The sequence below is a fragment of the Bidens hawaiensis genome, unplaced genomic scaffold (assembly GCF_021521415.1).
Source record: "Bidens hawaiensis isolate Kalapana, Puna unplaced genomic scaffold, B.hawaiensis_p1.1 tig00028801_1, whole genome shotgun sequence".
In the NCBI taxonomy this organism is placed as follows: domain Eukaryota; kingdom Viridiplantae; phylum Streptophyta; class Magnoliopsida; order Asterales; family Asteraceae; genus Bidens; species Bidens hawaiensis.
Window position 1 is genome coordinate 54,292 of NW_027494730.1, and position 19,922 is coordinate 74,213.

At 34.2% G+C, this 19,922-nt stretch overlaps 1 protein-coding gene across 1 annotated transcript; it reads right to left on the bottom strand.

Moving 5' to 3' along the window:
• Nucleotides 1–1,690: 1,690 nt before the first annotated feature.
• On the bottom strand, nt 1,691–15,008 carry LOC143577769 (phosphatidylinositol/phosphatidylcholine transfer protein SFH12-like). The gene is made up of 12 exons (XM_077061504.1): nt 14,916–15,008; nt 13,765–14,020; nt 12,942–13,041; nt 11,700–11,966; nt 10,470–10,547; nt 10,286–10,387; nt 9,988–10,037; nt 4,754–4,853; nt 4,566–4,649; nt 3,638–3,706; nt 3,030–3,536; nt 1,691–1,977 (listed from the first exon to the last, which is right to left on the bottom strand). Exons 1-12 carry the CDS (start codon nt 14,944–14,946, stop codon nt 1,891–1,893), a joined length of 1,731 nt encoding a protein of 576 aa, XP_076917619.1. The 5' UTR covers nt 14,947–15,008; the 3' UTR covers nt 1,691–1,890.
• Nucleotides 15,009–19,922: the final 4,914 nt, after the last annotated feature.

Genomic DNA, 19,922 nt, shown 5'->3' on the forward strand with positions numbered 1-19,922 from the left:
TTTTGTGTAAAATTATAAAAACATACTATATGTTTGTAAAAATCAAAAATATTTTCACGGATCACTTAAAACATTTTAAATAAGTGTTTGGCAAGTCTTTTTCGGCTTAACGGATGATACAATGCTTGGTTTGTAACTATCTTTCGCGTTTAAATCTATAGCGGGTGGTTAAACGAGCATGTTTTCGTTTAACTTGTTTGCTATCAAACTAAGACCATATTTCTAATATTTTAGCTTGTATAGATCGTATATCACTTATAAATGCCCCCTTGAGATATCTGGGTCATAACCCGACCCGTTCGGTTAATCGTTCGTTTGTTACGCAAAAGGCGTTTATTTGCTTAATCGGTAAATACGTACTGAGGTGTACCTTGTTTTGGCTCAAATGTCACACTTTGGCAATCCGCGGGTCAAATAAGGGGTCCGTGTATGGCGGATGTCTTTTGACGATCCGCGGGCTGGATAAGGGATCCGTGGGTAGCTTTGCTACCCTCCCTCTATAATTTTGTTTGGTATATATATCTTTTGTTATCACGGATCTAGAAATATTAATCATATAAAAATGAAAAATTGGAAATAAATAATCCCACCTTTTGTGTATTGACCGATAATAATCTCACCTTTAAAAATCACTAGCAATGGTCCCACCTTTTAACTATTTTTGTCTCACTGGTCATCCGTTAAAAAATACTTAACGCCGTTATGTTTTTTCCCTAGTTTCAAACCGATGTTTTAGGGCTTTTGATCGGAAGAACGATATGAGTCGACTGATGTAAAACTTATTTCGAAACGGTGATTCAAATGGCTTGATTTTTGTTAATTGGAAATTCAAGTACCCGAATTGAAACATTGTTTCGTCGTTTGAAACACCATTTCGAGATAAGTTTTATATCAATCGACTCGTATCGTTCTTCCGATCAAAAGCCCTAAAACATCGGTTTGAAACTAGGGAAAAAACATAACGACGTTAAATATTTTTTAACGGGGGACCAGTGAGACCAAAATACTTAAAAGGTGAGACCATTGCTAGTGATTTTTAAATATGGGATTATTATCGGCCAATACACAAAAGGTGAGATTATTTATTTCCAATTTTTCTATAAAAATTATTGATAATAAAAAAATTATAAAAACTTAGTTTTAATTTATGATCGGAAGACTTTCATTAATAAAATTCAAAAAGCTAAACTTTAACACCAACTAAAAAACACAATATATTTTATACATTAATGTAACATTTAAATATTTAATTTTCATATCTAAACACACCATACATAGAAAATATAACAACCCCATACAAACGTAAATAAAACAAAAAGACTGAACTTTAACTCTAACTAATGTAACATTTAATTTCAATAACAATAATTTAAAAAAATAATAGTAACCCGCGTAAGATGCGGGCTAAAAGCTAATTAACAAATAAATATTACTAAAAGTATTTATTTCATGATTTTTAACGTTTTTCATATGCTGATGTGATGCGTTTTATTCGGTTGAAAATAGCTTAAACTAGCCTCATCAGCCATTACAGAATACATACACATTATGCAGTTTTCACAATTCTCAACGGTTTTTTTTTAATGGAGCGCCATTATATATTGTAATAAAGAAGCATAGCAAAAATATATTATCAAAATTTGTTGGAATTGAAGGGGTAATACAACATGTATTCATGAACAATCACCTTTAGGAGTCTAATTTACATACTAACAATCTCAAACTTTATTCAAAATGATACAGAACCCGTATAAAGAAATCGCAAACAATGTTGATAGATAAATAAGAATTATACACAAAAAATATGAATCTTAAGAAAACAAACCTTCACAATGTAACATGATCATACAAAAAAATCGACATCGGTTTCCTTGTCTTCCTATAATCGGTTTAGAAACGGAAAAATCTCTTCTTTTTCTTCTTCTTTTCAAGGTATGCCATGAACTCTCTTTGTTGAGATAGAGATTCCTCAAGAGACTGCATTGTGGTAAAAGAAAATATATGTATACATAAGAATATATTTTTATTTTTCATATTAATATATTATTAACAAAAAAATAAAAAATAAAAAAAATGTATACATAAGAATATAATTTTATTTTAATAATATATTTTCTTTAGTCATATTGAGTACACAAGTTATTTATTAAACTTTAAAAGAAGTTGTTTTGGGCCAACCTGACCCGACCCATTTTAACATGTCCCAAAAGTTAACTCTTGACACATTACCAAGTTTTGTGATATACGAACAATTTTCGACAAAAATGGGAATTTACATTACAAATAAAGTTTTTTAGACGAAAACAAATAAATTTACACCACTGAACAAAAGCAGGTTGGGGGGGGGGGGGGCATAAAGCTTCGCCCCTGCCTACCGGCCCGTTTCAACATGTCCCAAAAGGAACCCCTTTAACCCGTTACCAAGTTTTGTAATCATGTTTATTACAAAAACAATTTTGGGAATAAAAAGTGTTTTGGATTAACCCAACTCTGACCCATATAAAAAGTTGCCATTTTGACCCGTTACCTAACTAGCCCATTTCAGCATGTCCCAAAATTTACCCCCTTGACCCATTACCAAGTTTTGTAATCATGTTTAGTACATAAACAATTTTGGGAATAAAAAGTGTTTCGGGTTAACCCAACTCTGACCCGTATAAGAACTTGCCATTTTGACCCGTTACCTAACTGGCCCGTTTCAATATGTCCCAAAATTTACCCCTTTGACCCATTACCAAGTTTTGTAATCATATTTAATACAAAAACAATTTTGGGCAAAATATGTTTCGGGCCAACCCAACTCCGACCGTATGAAAAGTTGCCATTTATAACCCGTTACCCGACCGGCCCGCTTCAACATGTCACAAAAGCTACCCCTTTTACCCAATACCACATTTCATAACCATATTTAGTTCAAAACAATTTTGGGCACAAAAAGTGTTTCGGGTCAACCCAACTTACCCATCTAAAAAGTCGCCATTTTTTACCCGTTACCCAACAGACCCGTTCTAAATTGTTTAAAGCGGTACCTTCTTGGTAGCAGCAAGTTCACTCTCCAACGCTTCAACCCGAGACAAAGCCTTAATAAGCATATCCTCTTTCTCGGGTGGCAAGTCAACCGGTTGACTTTCAAGAACAACGACCTTTTCCTCCAACTCTCCCAAACGTTTCATCATCGACAAATACTCAGCAGCCGAGACAGCTGGCAGTTGCCTGCTGTACGGTCTAGATATATGTTTTTTAACCATATCATCATCATGATCATCATGGATGCCATTAGAGTATAATGTAGCATCGGTAAGCCGTTTGGGCATGTTGTTTGTCATACGAATCATGGTCATAATTCCCATCACTAATGTCATCATGCCTGATAATAACTGGTTTCCTAACTTATCACTAGTGGAAGTTGGTTTGTAAGCTTCTTGGATCGGATAATAATCCTTCGGCTTTGGTGTAGGATGATCTATAGTCTTGTCCACAATGGGCGTGTGGTCGGTTTTTGCATTGGCGGTTGGGTTGTTGTTACGTATGGAAGCCTGCAAATATGTTAAAATGCACTAATAGTAAGGCAAAACTTGCAAGAATAATAATGCAATATGGAAGAATGATGTGAAGTTTTTTAAAAAAAAAAACTTACTTCTTCTAATACTGAAGGGAGATTCGGTTGCTTGATATCCTCGGAATCTTCTTTGGAAAGAGGGCTTTTCTGTAGATCAAAAGTTGGTTAATAACTACTTGTTTCTTTAACTGACTGCTTCATTATTTACGGGCCGAAAAACCATATTATTTCTATGGGGAAGGTTAATTTACATTTTAATCTTAACATGAGAACGTAGAAAATAATACCAATTTATAAAAAAATGAGAACGTAAGTAACAATACCAATCTACATAAACAATTATTTATAATAACAAAGAAAAAAACCTAAAAATTACAACAAAAGAATCAAAATCAAGAACAAAATAATAACAGCAAATACCAACAAATACTTATAACAATAAAAGAAAAAATCTAATAATGACAACAGAATATAAATAAGCAAATACTTATAGTGTCTCATAATCGAAAATTAGCAATTACGAACAAAAAATTACAGCAAACACCTAAAAAAGAAAACCTAATAATAACAGCAAATTGGTTCTCACTGTTTTCATGTTAAGTAAAATGTATTTGATCATGTTTCTATTTTGTTTTAATAGTTGAACATTTAAGTGGCTGGATATTTTTCATGAATAATATCCAACCACTTGAATATTGAATTATTGAGTTATATCTATATACAAAGGGATATATTATTATAATTAGAAAAGGAGTGGGCCCAAAAGTTTTTTTTATCAATTTTATCAACATTTTTGCTAATTTAATTTTTTTAGTACCAAGGGCATTTTGGTCATTTTACACTCACTTAACGGAATATGTTAACCTCCGTCTATTTCAGGGACGAACGATATTACGCTCATGCAAACAGTTGGACTAAACTTGCAGTATGGTTAAACCACAGGCAACATTATTAATTCTTATATTATTGAATGAGTTGCAAGGGATGCATTGTCATGTGAATATACCGTATATGCAGACAAGTCCACTGAAATGGTCTTTTCTTCCGGGATCGGATTCTTTGAGCATTTGTGTTGGCCATTGCGGACCATCTACCACACGAAATCAAAACAAAAAAAAATTATAAAAATATGATATATAAAAATGCATACTATATTTACAAAAAAAAAAAAAAAAAAAGTTGCAGGAGTAATACCTTCATGATCTCCGGGTCTTGCCACGGGCCCTTATCTGAGCGCAAGCAACCGCCTTTATCAGCACAAGTGCAGGTACCGCCCAAGAACGTTGGAAGTTGGCTATCCAAAATATTAAGATTGCATAAATAATATTATTTCAATAATAAATTAATAATAATCTTGTTTTTTATGAATAGAATGATTTAATAGGTTTTGGGCCTGTGATCGCGTTGGTTCGTTTAACTTTAACTAAATAAACGATTGAAAACGAACAGTTAAATGAACGAGGTATTCTTGTTCGTGTTCATATGTTAGTAAAATGAACGTGTTGGTGTTTGTTTGTGTTTGTAAACAGTATAAATGAACGGTTCATGAACGGACATAACTGAACATGGATGAACGCACATAAATGAGCTAAAACCAACTAAAAGTTATAAAAACTAGACTAAACTGTAATGGGCCTAAAATTTGAGTGTTTACAAGCACCACATGCTCAGGATTTTCTTCTTGCTATCCCTATAGATGGATTAGGCCAGCATATGTCTCAAGTGGAGTATCGTACTATCCTTAAGTATCGCCTCATGATTCCTCTATTCCTGGTTGATGAGATATGTCCTGTTTGTCGTACGTGTTTAGACTCATATGGGGAGCACGCAGTGCATTGTAAAGAGCTCCCGGGGTTCAAGTACCGACACGATCTGGTTAGGGATGTGCTTTTTGACATACTCAGGCGGGCCGGAATTTCTGTTAAGAAAGAAGCACCCGTGAATTTCCCGACTGACCCGTCGGAGGGAAGATCATCTCTTCGGCGGGCTGACATTTTGGTGTTTGGATGGATAGGAGGAAAACATGCTTGTGTGGATTTGACAGGGGTTTCCCCTCTGGTGGGTTTAGGGAGTAGTGGTTTCACAGCCGGTCAAGCTGCTTTGAAAGCTGCTTCAGGCAAGGTGACCAAACATGAGAAGGCGTGTCTTGACAACCAACACGTTTTTATTCCTTTTGCTTTTGACACTTTTGGTTTCCTCGCGCCTGAAGCTGTGGAGTTACTTACCCGTGTCCAACGGGTCATGCATAGTAATGTTATGACTCCAAGATCCGCAAATGTAGTTTTTAAAAGATTGGGTTTTGCAATTCAAAAAGGGGTAGCGGCGCAGCTTGTTGCCCGCTTGCCTTCTGTTTCGATATAATCATAAACTAATATCTTTATTCATTCTCCATTATCAAACGTAAACGAAAGAACACAAACAATTGAAAACTAATGAACATGAATAAACGTAAACGAGCTAACATAATAAATGAATATAATTTTTTTTTGATACGAAATAGCACTATTATTAATATTATAAATTGTTTATTGGATTACATCGAAACAGAAGGCAAGCGGGCAACAAGCTGCGCCGCTACCCCCGTTTTGAATCGCAAAACCCAATCTTTTAAAAACTATATTTGTTGATCTTGGAGTCATAACATTACTATGCATGACCCGCTGAACACGGGTAAGTAGCTCCACAGCTTCAGGCGCGAGGAAACCAAAAGTGTCAAAAGCAAAAGGAATAAATACATGTTGGTTGTCAAGACACGCCTTTTCATGTTTTGCCACCTTACCTGAAGCAGCTTTTAATGCGGCTTGACCGACCGCGAAACCACTACTCCCTAAGCCCACCAAAGGAGAAACCCCTGTTAAATCCACACACACGTGTTTCCCTCCTATCCATCCAAACACCAAAATGTCAGCCGGTCGAAGAGATGATCTTCCCTCCGACGGGTCAGTCAGGAAATTCACAGGTGCTTCTTTCTTAACAGAAATTCCAGCTCGCCTGAATATATCAAAGAGCACATCCCTAACCAGATCGTGTCGGTACTTGAACCCCGGGAGCTCTTTACAGTGCACCGCGTGCTCCCCATATGAGTCTAAACACGCTTTACGACAAACAAGACATATCTCATCAACTGGAAATAGAGGAATCATAAGGCGATACTTAAGGATACTACGATACTCCACTGGAGACATATGCTGGCCTAACCCATCTATAGGGATAGCAAGAAGAAAATCTTGAGCATGTGGTGCTTGTAGACACTCAAAAATGACTTTTTGTCTGCTTGTCATGTTAAAGTGTGACTCCATATCGTGAACAATTTTACTAAAAAGAGTGCTCGCCAATGCATGCTGGGCTTTAGAGGGGGCGGTCTCTTTGTTAGAGAAACTGCTAAAATCGAAGCTTGGAATCATATCACGAAGACAAGCCAGAGCACAAGAATAATCAGAATCCATCCCACATATACCACTGTCTCGCAAAATGTGATCCTGAAGCACCCACGATTGGGCTCTCGAGGCCACAAACACATAAGAGGAAGCCTCTACTGCCGAATACAACCCCAAACCCCCATTCTTAATGGGTAAGGAAGCAAGTCGCCATTGGAGGTCTCCAAAGAAAGGACCTCCACAAACTACAATGTCCTCGATCGCCTCACGCAATCCCTTGTCAAAAAACACCACTGCCTCCATCATGTGTACAGGTTGGCATGTTCTCAAACCGAAGAAAAGTTTAGCAATACCCATACATGATCGAAGCAAAAGTAACTCACTCTGCGGGTCACCAAGTTTTGGGAGAAGACGCATCAAATCAACAGCATTCGTAGCTCTCTTCTTTGCCAAACCCTTAATAACCCCGGTGTCTTTACTAACAGCTCCCCCAAGAAGCTTCATCCCTAATAATGGTCTCCCGATGTCAGCAGGGAATAAACCGTCACGAGACTTCGTACCATCACAAGAAGGCCAAAATAGCTCAGTTTTCTTAATATTCAGTTCAAGACCCAAAGTTGGACCCGTCACCTTAATGATATCCAGCACTTTAGCCACCTCCATTGAATCTCCAATGACTGTCCCATCATCAAGATACCAGGCATGAAGAAGAAGCTTGCAATTGTCTCGAATCTGATGCACAAGGGGGTGTAAAACCAAGGAAAAATGGAGTGGTCCCAATGGGTCTCCTTGTTGAACCCCTGTGGTGGACCAAATATTATCATCCCCAAGATATAGTCTTGATGGCTGAACATATAAAAATTCCACCCACAAGGAAATAGAAGGGCATCTGATCCTTACCTCATGAAGTAAAGCTGATCTATCCACCATATTAAATGCATTAGAAAAATCAACTGTAAGCATTGCAAGAGACCCATCAGTGTGGCGCTCACTCAATACCCTGTTGGCGCTATGTAATATGGCCTCCGCACCACCTGACACACCAACCCCAAACTGGAAATTATTAAGGTATTTGGTCATTTCTTTGCCAACCCCTTTCATAGCCACCTTAGAAACCAAACGCCTCCATATAGTACCCACTGCAATAGGTCGAATCCCTTTGTCGGGTTTTAAAAGCGGTGTAAGAGGAGCAGACGCGACAAACTCTGCCAAAGTAGACGGACATCTCCCTCCTAACCATAAATTAACCACTGCAGTGATAGCACATATGAGGTCAGTGGCAATAGCCGACCCTTCTCCACAAAGAGCATCCAAAATATGTTGCGCTCTCAAACCGTCCCTCCCACACGAAGTTCCTTTGGGAAACGATTTAATGCAACCAAGGACACTATCAACCTCTGCCACAAGAGGAGGCTCGGAATAAGTCATGTCCGACATAGCCGGCGGCTTCTTGTACGGGTGTTTAGCTTCTAAAGCCTTTGTGGTATCAGAATTGTAAGGTGCAACACCAGATGAGCATAACACCTTTACTGCAGCAGTAAAGTGACCATCCGTAACTTTTCGAAGACACTGTTTAACGTTATTGTTGACAAGATCCCCCTCCTTTTGAATATCCATGTCACCTTGGCCTAAGGACCTCAAACCAGAACCATTTAACAGATTTTTAATTAACATGGTAATACCGTCAACTTTCCCCCATGTGGCTAAAGAACTCATTATTGAATGATGTTGCATGGCTTTCCTATTCCTGGACCTGCTTTCGTGCCTATTTTTGGGTCTGAACACCTGTAAAGTGCAACGAGGAAGAAGTAACAGCCTAACCCACGCATCAACAGAATCTGGTTGAGCAACCACTTTATAGAATGTTGTTTTCAAAGCTTGCGAAAAGGCCATCCGACAACTATGAGGGATACTCTTGACGGTAACGATAAGTGCCTTAAGTACACGATCAAGGAGGGAGACATCCAACACGAAGGACTCATGAACAGTTGTCTCGAGGCCCTTGATAAAAGGTTTCGAAATCCCAATAATGTGTGTATCCGAGTCAATTGCATGATCATTAAACTTCACAATGCCATTAGGGTGATGACAAGCACGTTTCAAGCTCTGAAGGTTCATGCAATCCCCACACAACCATAATAAATGAATAGAAATGGACAAACATAAACGAACGTTTATGAACACAAATTAATGAACAAGACACGTGTTTGTGTTCGCCCGTTTAGCTAAATGAACAAAAAACTGTGTTCATGTTCGTTCATTTATTAGATAAACGAACATAAACAAACTTCCCACTGAACGGTTCATGAACAGTTCATTGAACATTTGATTCGTTTACAAACCTAGGAGATTTTATACATTGTAAGTACACGCCAAGTGTCTTTCAACTCGTTATCCATTTCAATATTGGCATACTAACATGGGGTCAAGTTATTCTACAAAGGGGGACAAAAATGAGAAGGATTTGTAGCCACAAAAAACCCCTAAAAAATTAATAAAAAATCATAACTCAAATTTTAATACAAAAACGAAAAATGTAAAAACACAAAACTGTTTCCACCGTCTTCCTCGTTCTCAAAAAAAAAAAAAAAAAAAAAAAAACTCGAAAAAGACACACTGTTGAGTGAAAAAGAACATTGTCTTTTTATTTATCATTATGTTTTGTGTTTATTTTCGTTGTTGATTGTGTCTTTTTTTTCTTGACATTGTATTATATTACTCAACATTGTGTCATATTTTGTTTGGCATTGTGTTATATTTTACGATCTATTGTGTCTTTTTTTGTTTATCATTATGTTGTTTGTACATTTTCGGCATTGTGTCGTTTTGTCGTTTTTTTTTGAAAACTTGAATGACGGGGGAAACATTTTGGTTTTCTATTTATATATTGATTTAAGATTTTTTTTATTATTTTTTTTTGAATTCTTTTAGGGGTTTACCCTACTAACATGCATATGATTTGAGTTTAAAGGTATTTGAAATTTTGATCACCTAGCAATTTAAAACCAACGAATATTAATAAATGATAGATGAGTTATTTTGAATAAATACCTGGCATCAATCATTTCCAAGAGCTGGTTTTGGTATTTGGTGCCCAAAACCTATATGCAAGTAAACAAGTTTAATAATATTTTTTAAATTTAAAATATATTTTACATGAAAATATTTAATCTTAAACATGATTGTTTTAATTTAAAAAAATATACTTATTATATTAAAAAAAAATAAAATCTTAAACTATGAATATACTCTCTTTCAAGAACCTTTGTTAAAAAGTTTAATACAATTAAATAAAATACTTTCAATTTTAATCAGAAAACAAGCGGGCAACAAGCTACAAAAAACTTACATGAATTTTAGCAGTAGTCTTTGGATCAAGGAACGATTTCACCGTGCTCCACAAAAGCCTAAACCCGGACCCAGCGTTGATAATGTACATGCGGCATAACGTCTATGATCGAGTTTCGGTTAAATATATAAGAATGTGTATTTTAACTTCATAGAATGAAATGAAGAAACTGTATATTAAGTACCTCAGGGTAATTGTTTCCATCAATGTTTTGGAGATGCTGGATAAGTTCCCGAGCCGATTTGTTCATGTTTTTCAGTCCCTGATTCATAAACGAAGCACAAGTAGTTTAGGCATACGTTGTACGTCTAAGCCTGTAAATGAACTGAACGTTCAGTGAATAGTTTGTGAACCGTTCGTTTGTGTTCATCTTATAAACGGATGAACATGAACAAAAATGTTCATTTTAGTTCGTACATTTATGTTCATGAATGTTCGTTCATATAAGTTCGTTTAGATTCGTTTATGTTTGTTAGTTTACGTTTTTTTATGTTGGTTAATATATTCATTTAAAATATTTTGGTCCATTACAACTTAGTATAGTTTTTATACCTTTTTAGGCCCAACCGCCCAACACGTTGTTCTTCAGATTACTTTAACTAGTTATAGGTCAGTTATGTTTTTTCGTTTACGTTCATACACTGTTCGTAGTCCTGTAAATGAACAGAATGTTCGGTGAACTGTTCGGCGGGAAGTTCGTTTATGTTCGCTTATTTAATAAACGAACGAACATGAACAAAAATTTGTGTTCGTTTAAATAAACGAACAAACATGAACGTATGTTTAGTTCGTTCATTTATGTTCGTGAATGTTCGTTTATGTTTGTTTCATTTATGTCCGATTATTTATGTTCGTTTACATATTAATAGAAAATAATTAAATATTAAATTCAAGAGTCATCTAGTTAATGGTTTTATATTTATTCATTTGTGTTCATTTAAACGTGTTCATTAATCTTCGTTTATGTTTGTTTGTGTTTATTTACATTTGTTTATATATGTTCTTTTTTGTTTGTTTATCTTTCTTCAGCTATGTTTGTTTATGTTCGTGAACTGTTCGTTTAGAAGTTAAACAAACGAACATAAATGGACACGAACATGTTCATTTTTTAAATAAACGAACACGAACACAAAATATGTGTTCGATTAAGTGTTCGTGTCCGTGTTCATTTAAAGGTAAATGAATGAACACGAACATGCCCTTATTCGTGTTCGTTTTGTTCGTTTACAGGCCTAACTGTCCTTTTATACTGTTAACGAACGAACATGAACATATTCGTTTTCTGAACGAACGGACATGAATAAGAAAACGTTGCTCATTTATTTTTTCAGGTTCGATCGTTTGTTCAACAAAAGTTAAACAAACAAACAAACACGAACACATGATACATTGCATTATGTAAAGATCTACTTACAACTCCTTGTACATCAAGGATAGTGGTACTTTGATCAATATGCTTCTTTGCAGCAACTGAACAAGCCGGGAACTTATCAATAAACGTTCTTTCGAACTCCATCACATGGTACTTAAGATAACGTTCTAGTGTCGTCGCCTGCATTAGCTTCGTAGCATCAACTTTACCAAGTTGCTCGATATAAACGGGTCGTCCGTCTTTGTCAACCCCATGGTGTCCTTGAGGATAGTGTTTAATCACTTCATCTTTTTCCTTGAAGTCAAAATCCTTAAAAACATACAAAACAAGGCAAAAATCAATGGATTGTAGCATATAAAGCCATGTTTAAGTGTTTAATCAATAGTTATAGCATATATGGATAATGTGTGCATAGGTTACACAAGTATTTAAAAGTTTTTTGGTAAGGCCAGCCACTCAAATATTAATACAACTTTGGGGTCACTAATATAGATTTTTTAGTAGATTGAAGGGAAAATTTTTTGTCATTTTTACAACTATATGTGGCTTTAAATTTAAGCACTTTTATCATTTTATGATTTTCAGACAAGTTTTTTTAGGGGTGCAAACGAGCCGAGTTGGCTCGTTAAAGCTCGAATCAAGCCAAGCTTAGACAAGCGTGAGCCTTAAAATAAGCTTCACTTATTGATTGAGAGAGAGAGAGAGAGAGAGAGAGAGAGAGATTACATGAGACCACTAAGATGCTTGAAAATTCGTAAAAAAACACTTTTAAACACTAATTTATTTTAAATTTATCTTTTCATTAGTTTTTATATTTTATTAATTTTTACCAAAATAAAAAATATAAGTGGATTGCAAAAGTACATATATGTAGCTCATAATTTAAATATATTTACCTCGTATGAGATACATATATGTACTTTCGCAATCTACATGTTCTTTTTATTTTATATAAGTTTAATTTAATGTATTGAATATATATTTATCTAATAATATTATTATATATAAGATTATGATAAAAATAACTAAATGGTATATATTGTGTTATATAGATAATTTATAATTAAAAAATATATAAAAATAATTAAAAGTATATATAAACCAGTTAATAAATAGTATATGAGCTGAGCTCGAGCTTTACAAAAAGAGCTTGAAACTGGCGCAGCTCGGCTCGTTTGCACCGTAGTTTTTTTTGTTGGAATCCGCATAATCGAAACAACTTGGCATCTAAAATAGTTTTAGTAGTTAGGTGATAATCTTTATAACATGTTTTCACACAAGTACCTCCATAATGGAGTCTGTACCATAATCTCTTCTCCATTTGATCATATCAGACCACATTTGTTTGGTCTTCTCAATATTAAATTTTCTAGCCTTCAAAAACCTGTTTTATCATTACCGAAAGAGACCACCGGATTAAATCAGTTGCCGAAAGATAGGAAGATAAAGTGCTACAATAACATAATGTATGGGTTGGGTAACAGGTCAAAACACTTTTTTATACTTTTTTTAAGATCATGTACTATGTTGTGTTAAAGAAAAGTTTAAAATATGTTTTAACTTTTTTAAAAAAAAACTAGAAGATAGAAAATTCTTAAATTAAAATAATAAAATTAAAAATTTAAATAAAACAATTTCTTTTTTTATTTTTTTTTCTGTATTGTCCATGCTGGTTTTGTTTTTCATGCTTATGTGGCATGGGAGGTCCAAAATCAAAGTAATACACAGCTTTTTAAAATTATTATTATTATTATTATTATTGTTATTATTATCTTTTAGCCAAAAAAATGAGGTCCAGATAAAATATTATGGGACCATGGTTCATAGATAGTGGAGACATGCTTAAAAATTTTTTTTTTTTTTTGAATTGTTGATGTGGAAATAGTGTGACAATATATATAAACCTTCAAAAAAATCTATTTTTTTTTCTAATAAAAATAAAAATCTGTGGTAGTAAATGATCTAATCTTGCTTTTTATTAAAGTGATTTTTATCTTTTTATGCAATTGAACTTTGAATACATCCACCTATTTGACCCGTTTCCCTTTAGTAAAACCCTGCAGGTTAACCCGTATAACCCGTTGAGATTAATCATAACATCTATAACCTTAGCATCATGTGGTAATCATCATGTTTTGCGGGTAATAATTCTTCCAAAATCAAAGCTTGGCGTAACGCATCGACCGCCTTAAGTTCATCAGCGTCGTGTACATGTTCAACAACCGACGATGCCACTTTGCCATGCTTCCTGCTTCTTTTGCCAAATGAACTCCTCAGTTTGTTGGATGCATTTATAGCTCTTTGTTTAAATGACAGCTTATGTTTCTTCTCCTCATATGTTTCGGTCTCGGTTTTTTCTAAACCTATTCGTTTAAATTTCGAAACATATGTTAATAACTACACATTGAAATTTATGTAACAGTTATTGTTATGCTTTAGAACTCATCTATAAAAAAGGGTTTGGTGTGTACAGCCTGCTGGCACGAACCCACACACGACCCAAACACAAAACATCGAGTAAGACACGTGAACCTGAACATGACCCAAACACGAAAATCGAGTAAGACACGTGAACCCAAACACGACCCGTTTGACCCGAAAGTTTATATTTTTTATTATTATTTTCTTTCACATATTAATACTTTAAATTTACATTTTTACAAAAAAAAGTACAAATTTATATAAAAAAGGATTTGGTGTGTACAGCCTGTTGGCAAAAACCCGAACAAGACCCAAACATGAAAATCGGGTAAGACACGTTAACCTGAAAAGACCCGTTTGACCCGAAAGTTTTTATTTTTTATTTTAAACTTATTTAATTTTTTTTTTCACATATTAATACTTTAAATTTATGTTTTATAACAAAGTACAAATTTATATAAACAATTACATTTAATTATAAATACTTTTTACTTTTAAATTATGGCATAAGCTGCCCAACAAATTTAATTATTTAAAGGCATAAGATGCCCAACCAATTTAATTTATTACATAAAACACAGTTTTAAAAAATATATAATAAAGAATAAATGGTTTAAACGGGTCAATCCGTGAACCCGTCAGATTGACCCAAACCCGACCCATTTAGCTAAACGGGCTAGCAGGTCAACCTGAAATGGACCCGAGCCCGTTTATACCAAATTCATACCAGGGAATTTCTTGTTAGGTTCGTGTTGTGTCAGAAATTCACACCCCTCTGTACAAGTTTTATTCATCAAGGATATGATGCATACTGATAATCGAAACAAATATGCATACCGACAAGAGGTCCGGACATTACAGCACTCATAGTTAACGGTTGATCGTCGTGATGAATCTGAGGCCTTAATCAAATGCCTGCAAGTTGTGCCAAATTCTCACATTTCAAGCATTTCAAAAAAAAAAAATCTTCTCAAATTTTAAAGTTTAAAACCTATAACAATGCAAAATCTATAAAAAAACCTATAAAAAGTTGCAAAATCATTTTTCTATGAACCAACAATGCATATGCTATTCTAAATATCACAGTACTGCAATCATCACTAGAGGTGTACAAAAAAACCAGTTTCTGAACGGAATAGGCAACCTGAACCGGTACTTTTTGAAACCAGTTTGGAACCAAATGAAACCGTGGGTTCAGGACCGGTTTGTAAGTTTGTAATCCACTGGTTCCAAACCGGTGAAACCGAACCGAACCAGTCAAAAGCTGGCCAAAACCCAGCGGTTAACCGACCAAAACCAGTCAAGAAACCAGTTTCAAACCATGTGCATATTTCTAAGTTCGAGGTATTGCAATCACTAGAGGTGCACAAAAAATGCCGGTTTATGAACCAAACTGGCAACCCGAAGTCTGGAACCGATTAAAACAGTAGGTTCGGACTGGTTTGTAATCCTCTCCTTGATACCAGTTCCAAACCGGTTTAGCACCGTACTCTTTGAAACCGGTTTGGAACTGATCGAAACCGTCAATGTTTTAAAAACCGGTTTTTTACTCGTATCGTATTAGAGTAAAAAATGGTACAATTGGTTGAACCGGGTTGTCCTAAGAGGTTCAACCAGGTTGAATAGTTAACCTTTTAATTTCATATAAAAGCAACTTCAACTCAAAAAATAACTCAAAAGTATATGATTCCATAATAAAAAATAATCCAAAAGTTTACTCGTGTCAATATTAATTGCTTGGTTAAAAGTAATTTTTAGAAAATATGGGCCGCAAAAATATCAAAAATCTCTTGGACTTAAAACCGGTATTTTAGAAAAAAAGTGCCGGTTCGATGTTCTAGCAAACCGTCCAAAAATAATACTGGGCTCAAAATACCAGCCTGATATGTGAATCCCGATATTACCGGTCCAATCGGCCGGTCCGAACCGGTTTTTAAAACAATAGAACCTGTAGGTTTGGACCGGTTTGTAGTCCTCTCCATTAAAACTGGTTCCAAACCGGTGAACCGAACCGAACCGAACAAAAACCGGCTAAAAACCAACGGTTAAAACTGACCAAAACCGGTCAAGAAACCGATCAGAACCCGGTTTTCCACATCCAAACTTGCAAAGTCATCATATAAATAAACTGACATAATGATAGACATATAAACCATAAAAATTAGAGAGATAATATTACCAGTGAGGAATTGCAGGACAGTTTGATGAAGAGAAGAAGATGTTGTTTTAATATCAATTATTAATATTATTATTTAATTTGAAGAGGTCTTATTGGATCTCCATTATATTATTATCTGTAAATGGACCAGTTTCAGACATGGCTGCCACTATTAATAATATTAATCAATGTGATGTGGACAATATTAATACATATACATCCCTGTCATTACTCATATGTGTATATATAATTATGTATTTTACATTTTGTGATTTTGTCTTACATGTGATGTGCAGGGATGAAAGTTTGAAACTCCCTATAAAATAGTAACTAACTTAACTACTACTACTTATTATTATTATTATTTATTTTTTTATTATTTTTTTAATGGCGAACGAATAAAAGCCTGGCTATATGGAGTAACCCAATTGCAAATGTGATTCTATACGCCAGTGATTGCAGACAGCGTCGTGTAGCCCAAGCGCACCAAACGAAAAACCCGATTGTCCGAAGACGCACCGTGGTAAAACCAGCTTGGGATCGGATTCGACTCAAGACATGCGATTTAAAAAAAATAGAAAATTTAAAAACAAAATGGATTTAGATCGGCAATGGCGAAGCTTAGTGAGGGCCCGAGGTGGCCCACCCCTCCCCTTGCTTTTTTTTTGCGCAGTAGTGTAAATTTACTCGTTTCCGCTTAAAATTTGTATACGTAGTGTAAATTTATCTATTTTTGACTGAAAATTTGAGCCCCCCCGGACGAACTCATCCAAGCTTCACCACTGTAGATCGGACCAAATGATTTTTTAAGATCTGACAAGTGAGGGTCAGCATGGACAAGCTCAAGTTATGCTTTTTATGATATTTTCTAAACCACCTGTTCTGACCCAAACCAAAATAACTATTTTTTCAATCCACCTGTTTTGACTCGAAATTGTTTTGCCCAGTAACCCGAACTTGCCCGACCCGTTTGTCAGGCCTAGAATGAGGATGAGTCTTTATGTCGACTATAAGAGAAATATGATACATAAACGGGTATGTAACTACTAATTAAACGGTTATGTAACTGTTTATCTTTCCCGCTTTCATTTATGCGTCGTGAATAAATCTTTAAGCAATTTTAGAGTTCTTTATTTAAATTTGGTTACCGAATTACTTTAAAACATTTTTTTTTATTTTCATTTTGGTAAAATTACTTTTCCAACTCAAAAAAAGGACAACTTATTATCTCTATGCTCTCTGTTATTTAAACCAAATAATGGAATGCTATATAATTTGCAAACAAAATAAAATTTTAAATTCTTGACGGTGCCTTTTAATCATTTGCTATAATAACCTTAACAAGACATATATGTATGTCTACCAAAATCCAATCACCTACAAACACATGATATATAGTTTAATTAAAATTCAATTATTTTGTTTAACATGTGATTATGATTATGATTGCAAAAAGTTAAAAAATTACTGATTTAGTCATGAGTTTGATCCAACTAATGGCCTTTAATAATATAGTTTTATATTATTTGATAAAATCATAAGCAATGCTCTCAATGGGATGCATTCTTCATGATCAAAGAATCAAGTACAAATGTGTTATGCGACTCTCATAGTTATTAACACGTTTTTAGTTCTAATTTGAACATCTCCCTGCTCTTGGTATTTAAATCTAAAGTTAATATAATCAAACAGAAACAAGATCAAATGCATTTTATTATTAGCATAAAAACAGCGAGAACCAATTTGCTATTATTATTAGATTTATTTTTGTAGGTGTTTGCTGTTAATTTTTGTTCGTATTTGTTAATTTTCGATTACGAGACGTTATAAGTATTTGCTGATTTATATTTTGTTGTTATTATATTTTTTCTTTTGCTGTTATACGTATTTGCTGGTATTATTTTGTTCTTGATTTTGATTCTTTTGTTGTATTTTTAGGTTTTTTTCTTTATTATTATTATTATTATAAATCATTGTTTATGTAGATTGACATTATAGTTGGTATTGTTTCTTACATTCTCATTTTTTTTATAAATTGATATTATTTATTACGTTCTCATGTTAAGATTAAAATGTATATGAGCATTCCCCTAATCAAGCATGAAATTTCAAATATCTTTTATAAACTAATATTTCCTTTGTTATAAAACATGTAACACTTGTATCTCTCACAAAAAATAATAAATTACTTTAATGGTCATGTGATCAAACTTAAATAATTTTAACAAGAGAAAAACTAATAACAAATGATGTTATTAGGTCATGAGGCTTAAAGGAATTACACCATTCCTGTAAGCAAGGCTAGAAATGTGACATGCTTAACGTATTTATTTGATTTCGTCTTTAAGGATTAGCTTATACAGAGATCGTACACAATACATTATGTCACGCTAATTTTTAAATACCAATAGTTTCTATAGGTAACCACATGCGACCGACTTTCTCATTTTGATTTTCGACTATCCTAACATAATTTCATCAAACAATTATATTTGCCTTTGCTTGTGGGGTGAACCACTTTTGGCCATCCTTTCGCAGGCAATACCGTGGTTTAATCTTCAATGTTATTGTCACCTTTACCCGAAGAGCATCAGTTCGATACTCATTCAAGAGAATAAGAGACGAAAAGTTGTTAAATTTCATTTTGCAACGACAAACTAGGAGAACAAGTTCACTTGTTCAGTTTCATATTCGAAAGTGAATATGAAACACTTTAACTTTCCTGTTTTGTTTTAAGACAAAAATGAAAATTTTAGTTGATTTTTGGACTATTTGAGCATCTTGAATTCTTGATGGTATCACTACTTTGGCTGTTGTATCCTATAGAGATAATAAGTAGTTGCATAATATGTTTTAAAATTATCGTGTTAACTAGGGATGAGATTTTTTTTCCGAATACCCGTACATATACTCGTACATGTACCCGCACCTATCTATTAGGTACAGGTGCAGGTACCCAAATTTACTGATTTTAGGTACATGTACTTTCGAGTATAAGTACGAGCACAAGTACGGGTATTACGGGTATCGGTACCCGTTTAGAATATGCAGGGGCTTTTATTAGGTTTCTACACTCATGACTTAACTTTCAAGCGGGATTTTCAAAACCTAATATATTTCAGTTGAATCAGTTCCTTATCGATCTATATGTGTATATTCATATTGCATATTCATATATTTTATTTCATGCATGTGTAATTATGTATATCGTTAAATAACATGTATTAACTCTCTCTTTATAAACTTTATAATTTTTTTTATGTCAATGGGATGGATAAGTTGATTATGCAAACCATATTTTTACATGTTTTTGGCCTCGTTTATATTCCCACTATTATGGCCTCATTTATGTTAAGGCATACATAATAATTTTTATCATGATTATTTGTAAGTGCAACATTAATCCACTTTGATTGTATATTAAAATGTTAATTACCATTTAAATGATTTATACAATTTAATATTGAGCAATTTCTCGATCAGTTTGGTCTATGTAAATACGAACTTTTAGTTTATTCTCATAGACTTGGATGGCAGGTTCAGTTATATTTCAAGAGAATATGAGAAGAAAAGTATGTTAGATTCCCATTTTACAACGAATTAAGAGAACAGGTTCCCTTGTTCGGTTTCATGTTCGAAACAGGATATGAAACACTTTCTACTTTCCTATCTTGTTTGATAGAAGA

Bases quoted from the DNA above. Each gene is read 5' to 3' on its own strand.
- LOC143577769 (XM_077061504.1), bottom strand. From the start codon at position 14,946: ATGAGTGCTGTAATGTCCGGACCTCTTGTCG. The intron at 14,021-14,915 runs GTATGCATATTT...TTAAACGAATAG, and splicing joins AATGTCCGGACCTCTTGTCG to GTTTAGAAAAAACCGAGACC. The intron at 10,548-11,699 runs GTAAGTAGATCT...TTTATGAATCAG, and splicing joins TCCTTGATGTACAAGGAGTT to GGACTGAAAAACATGAACAA.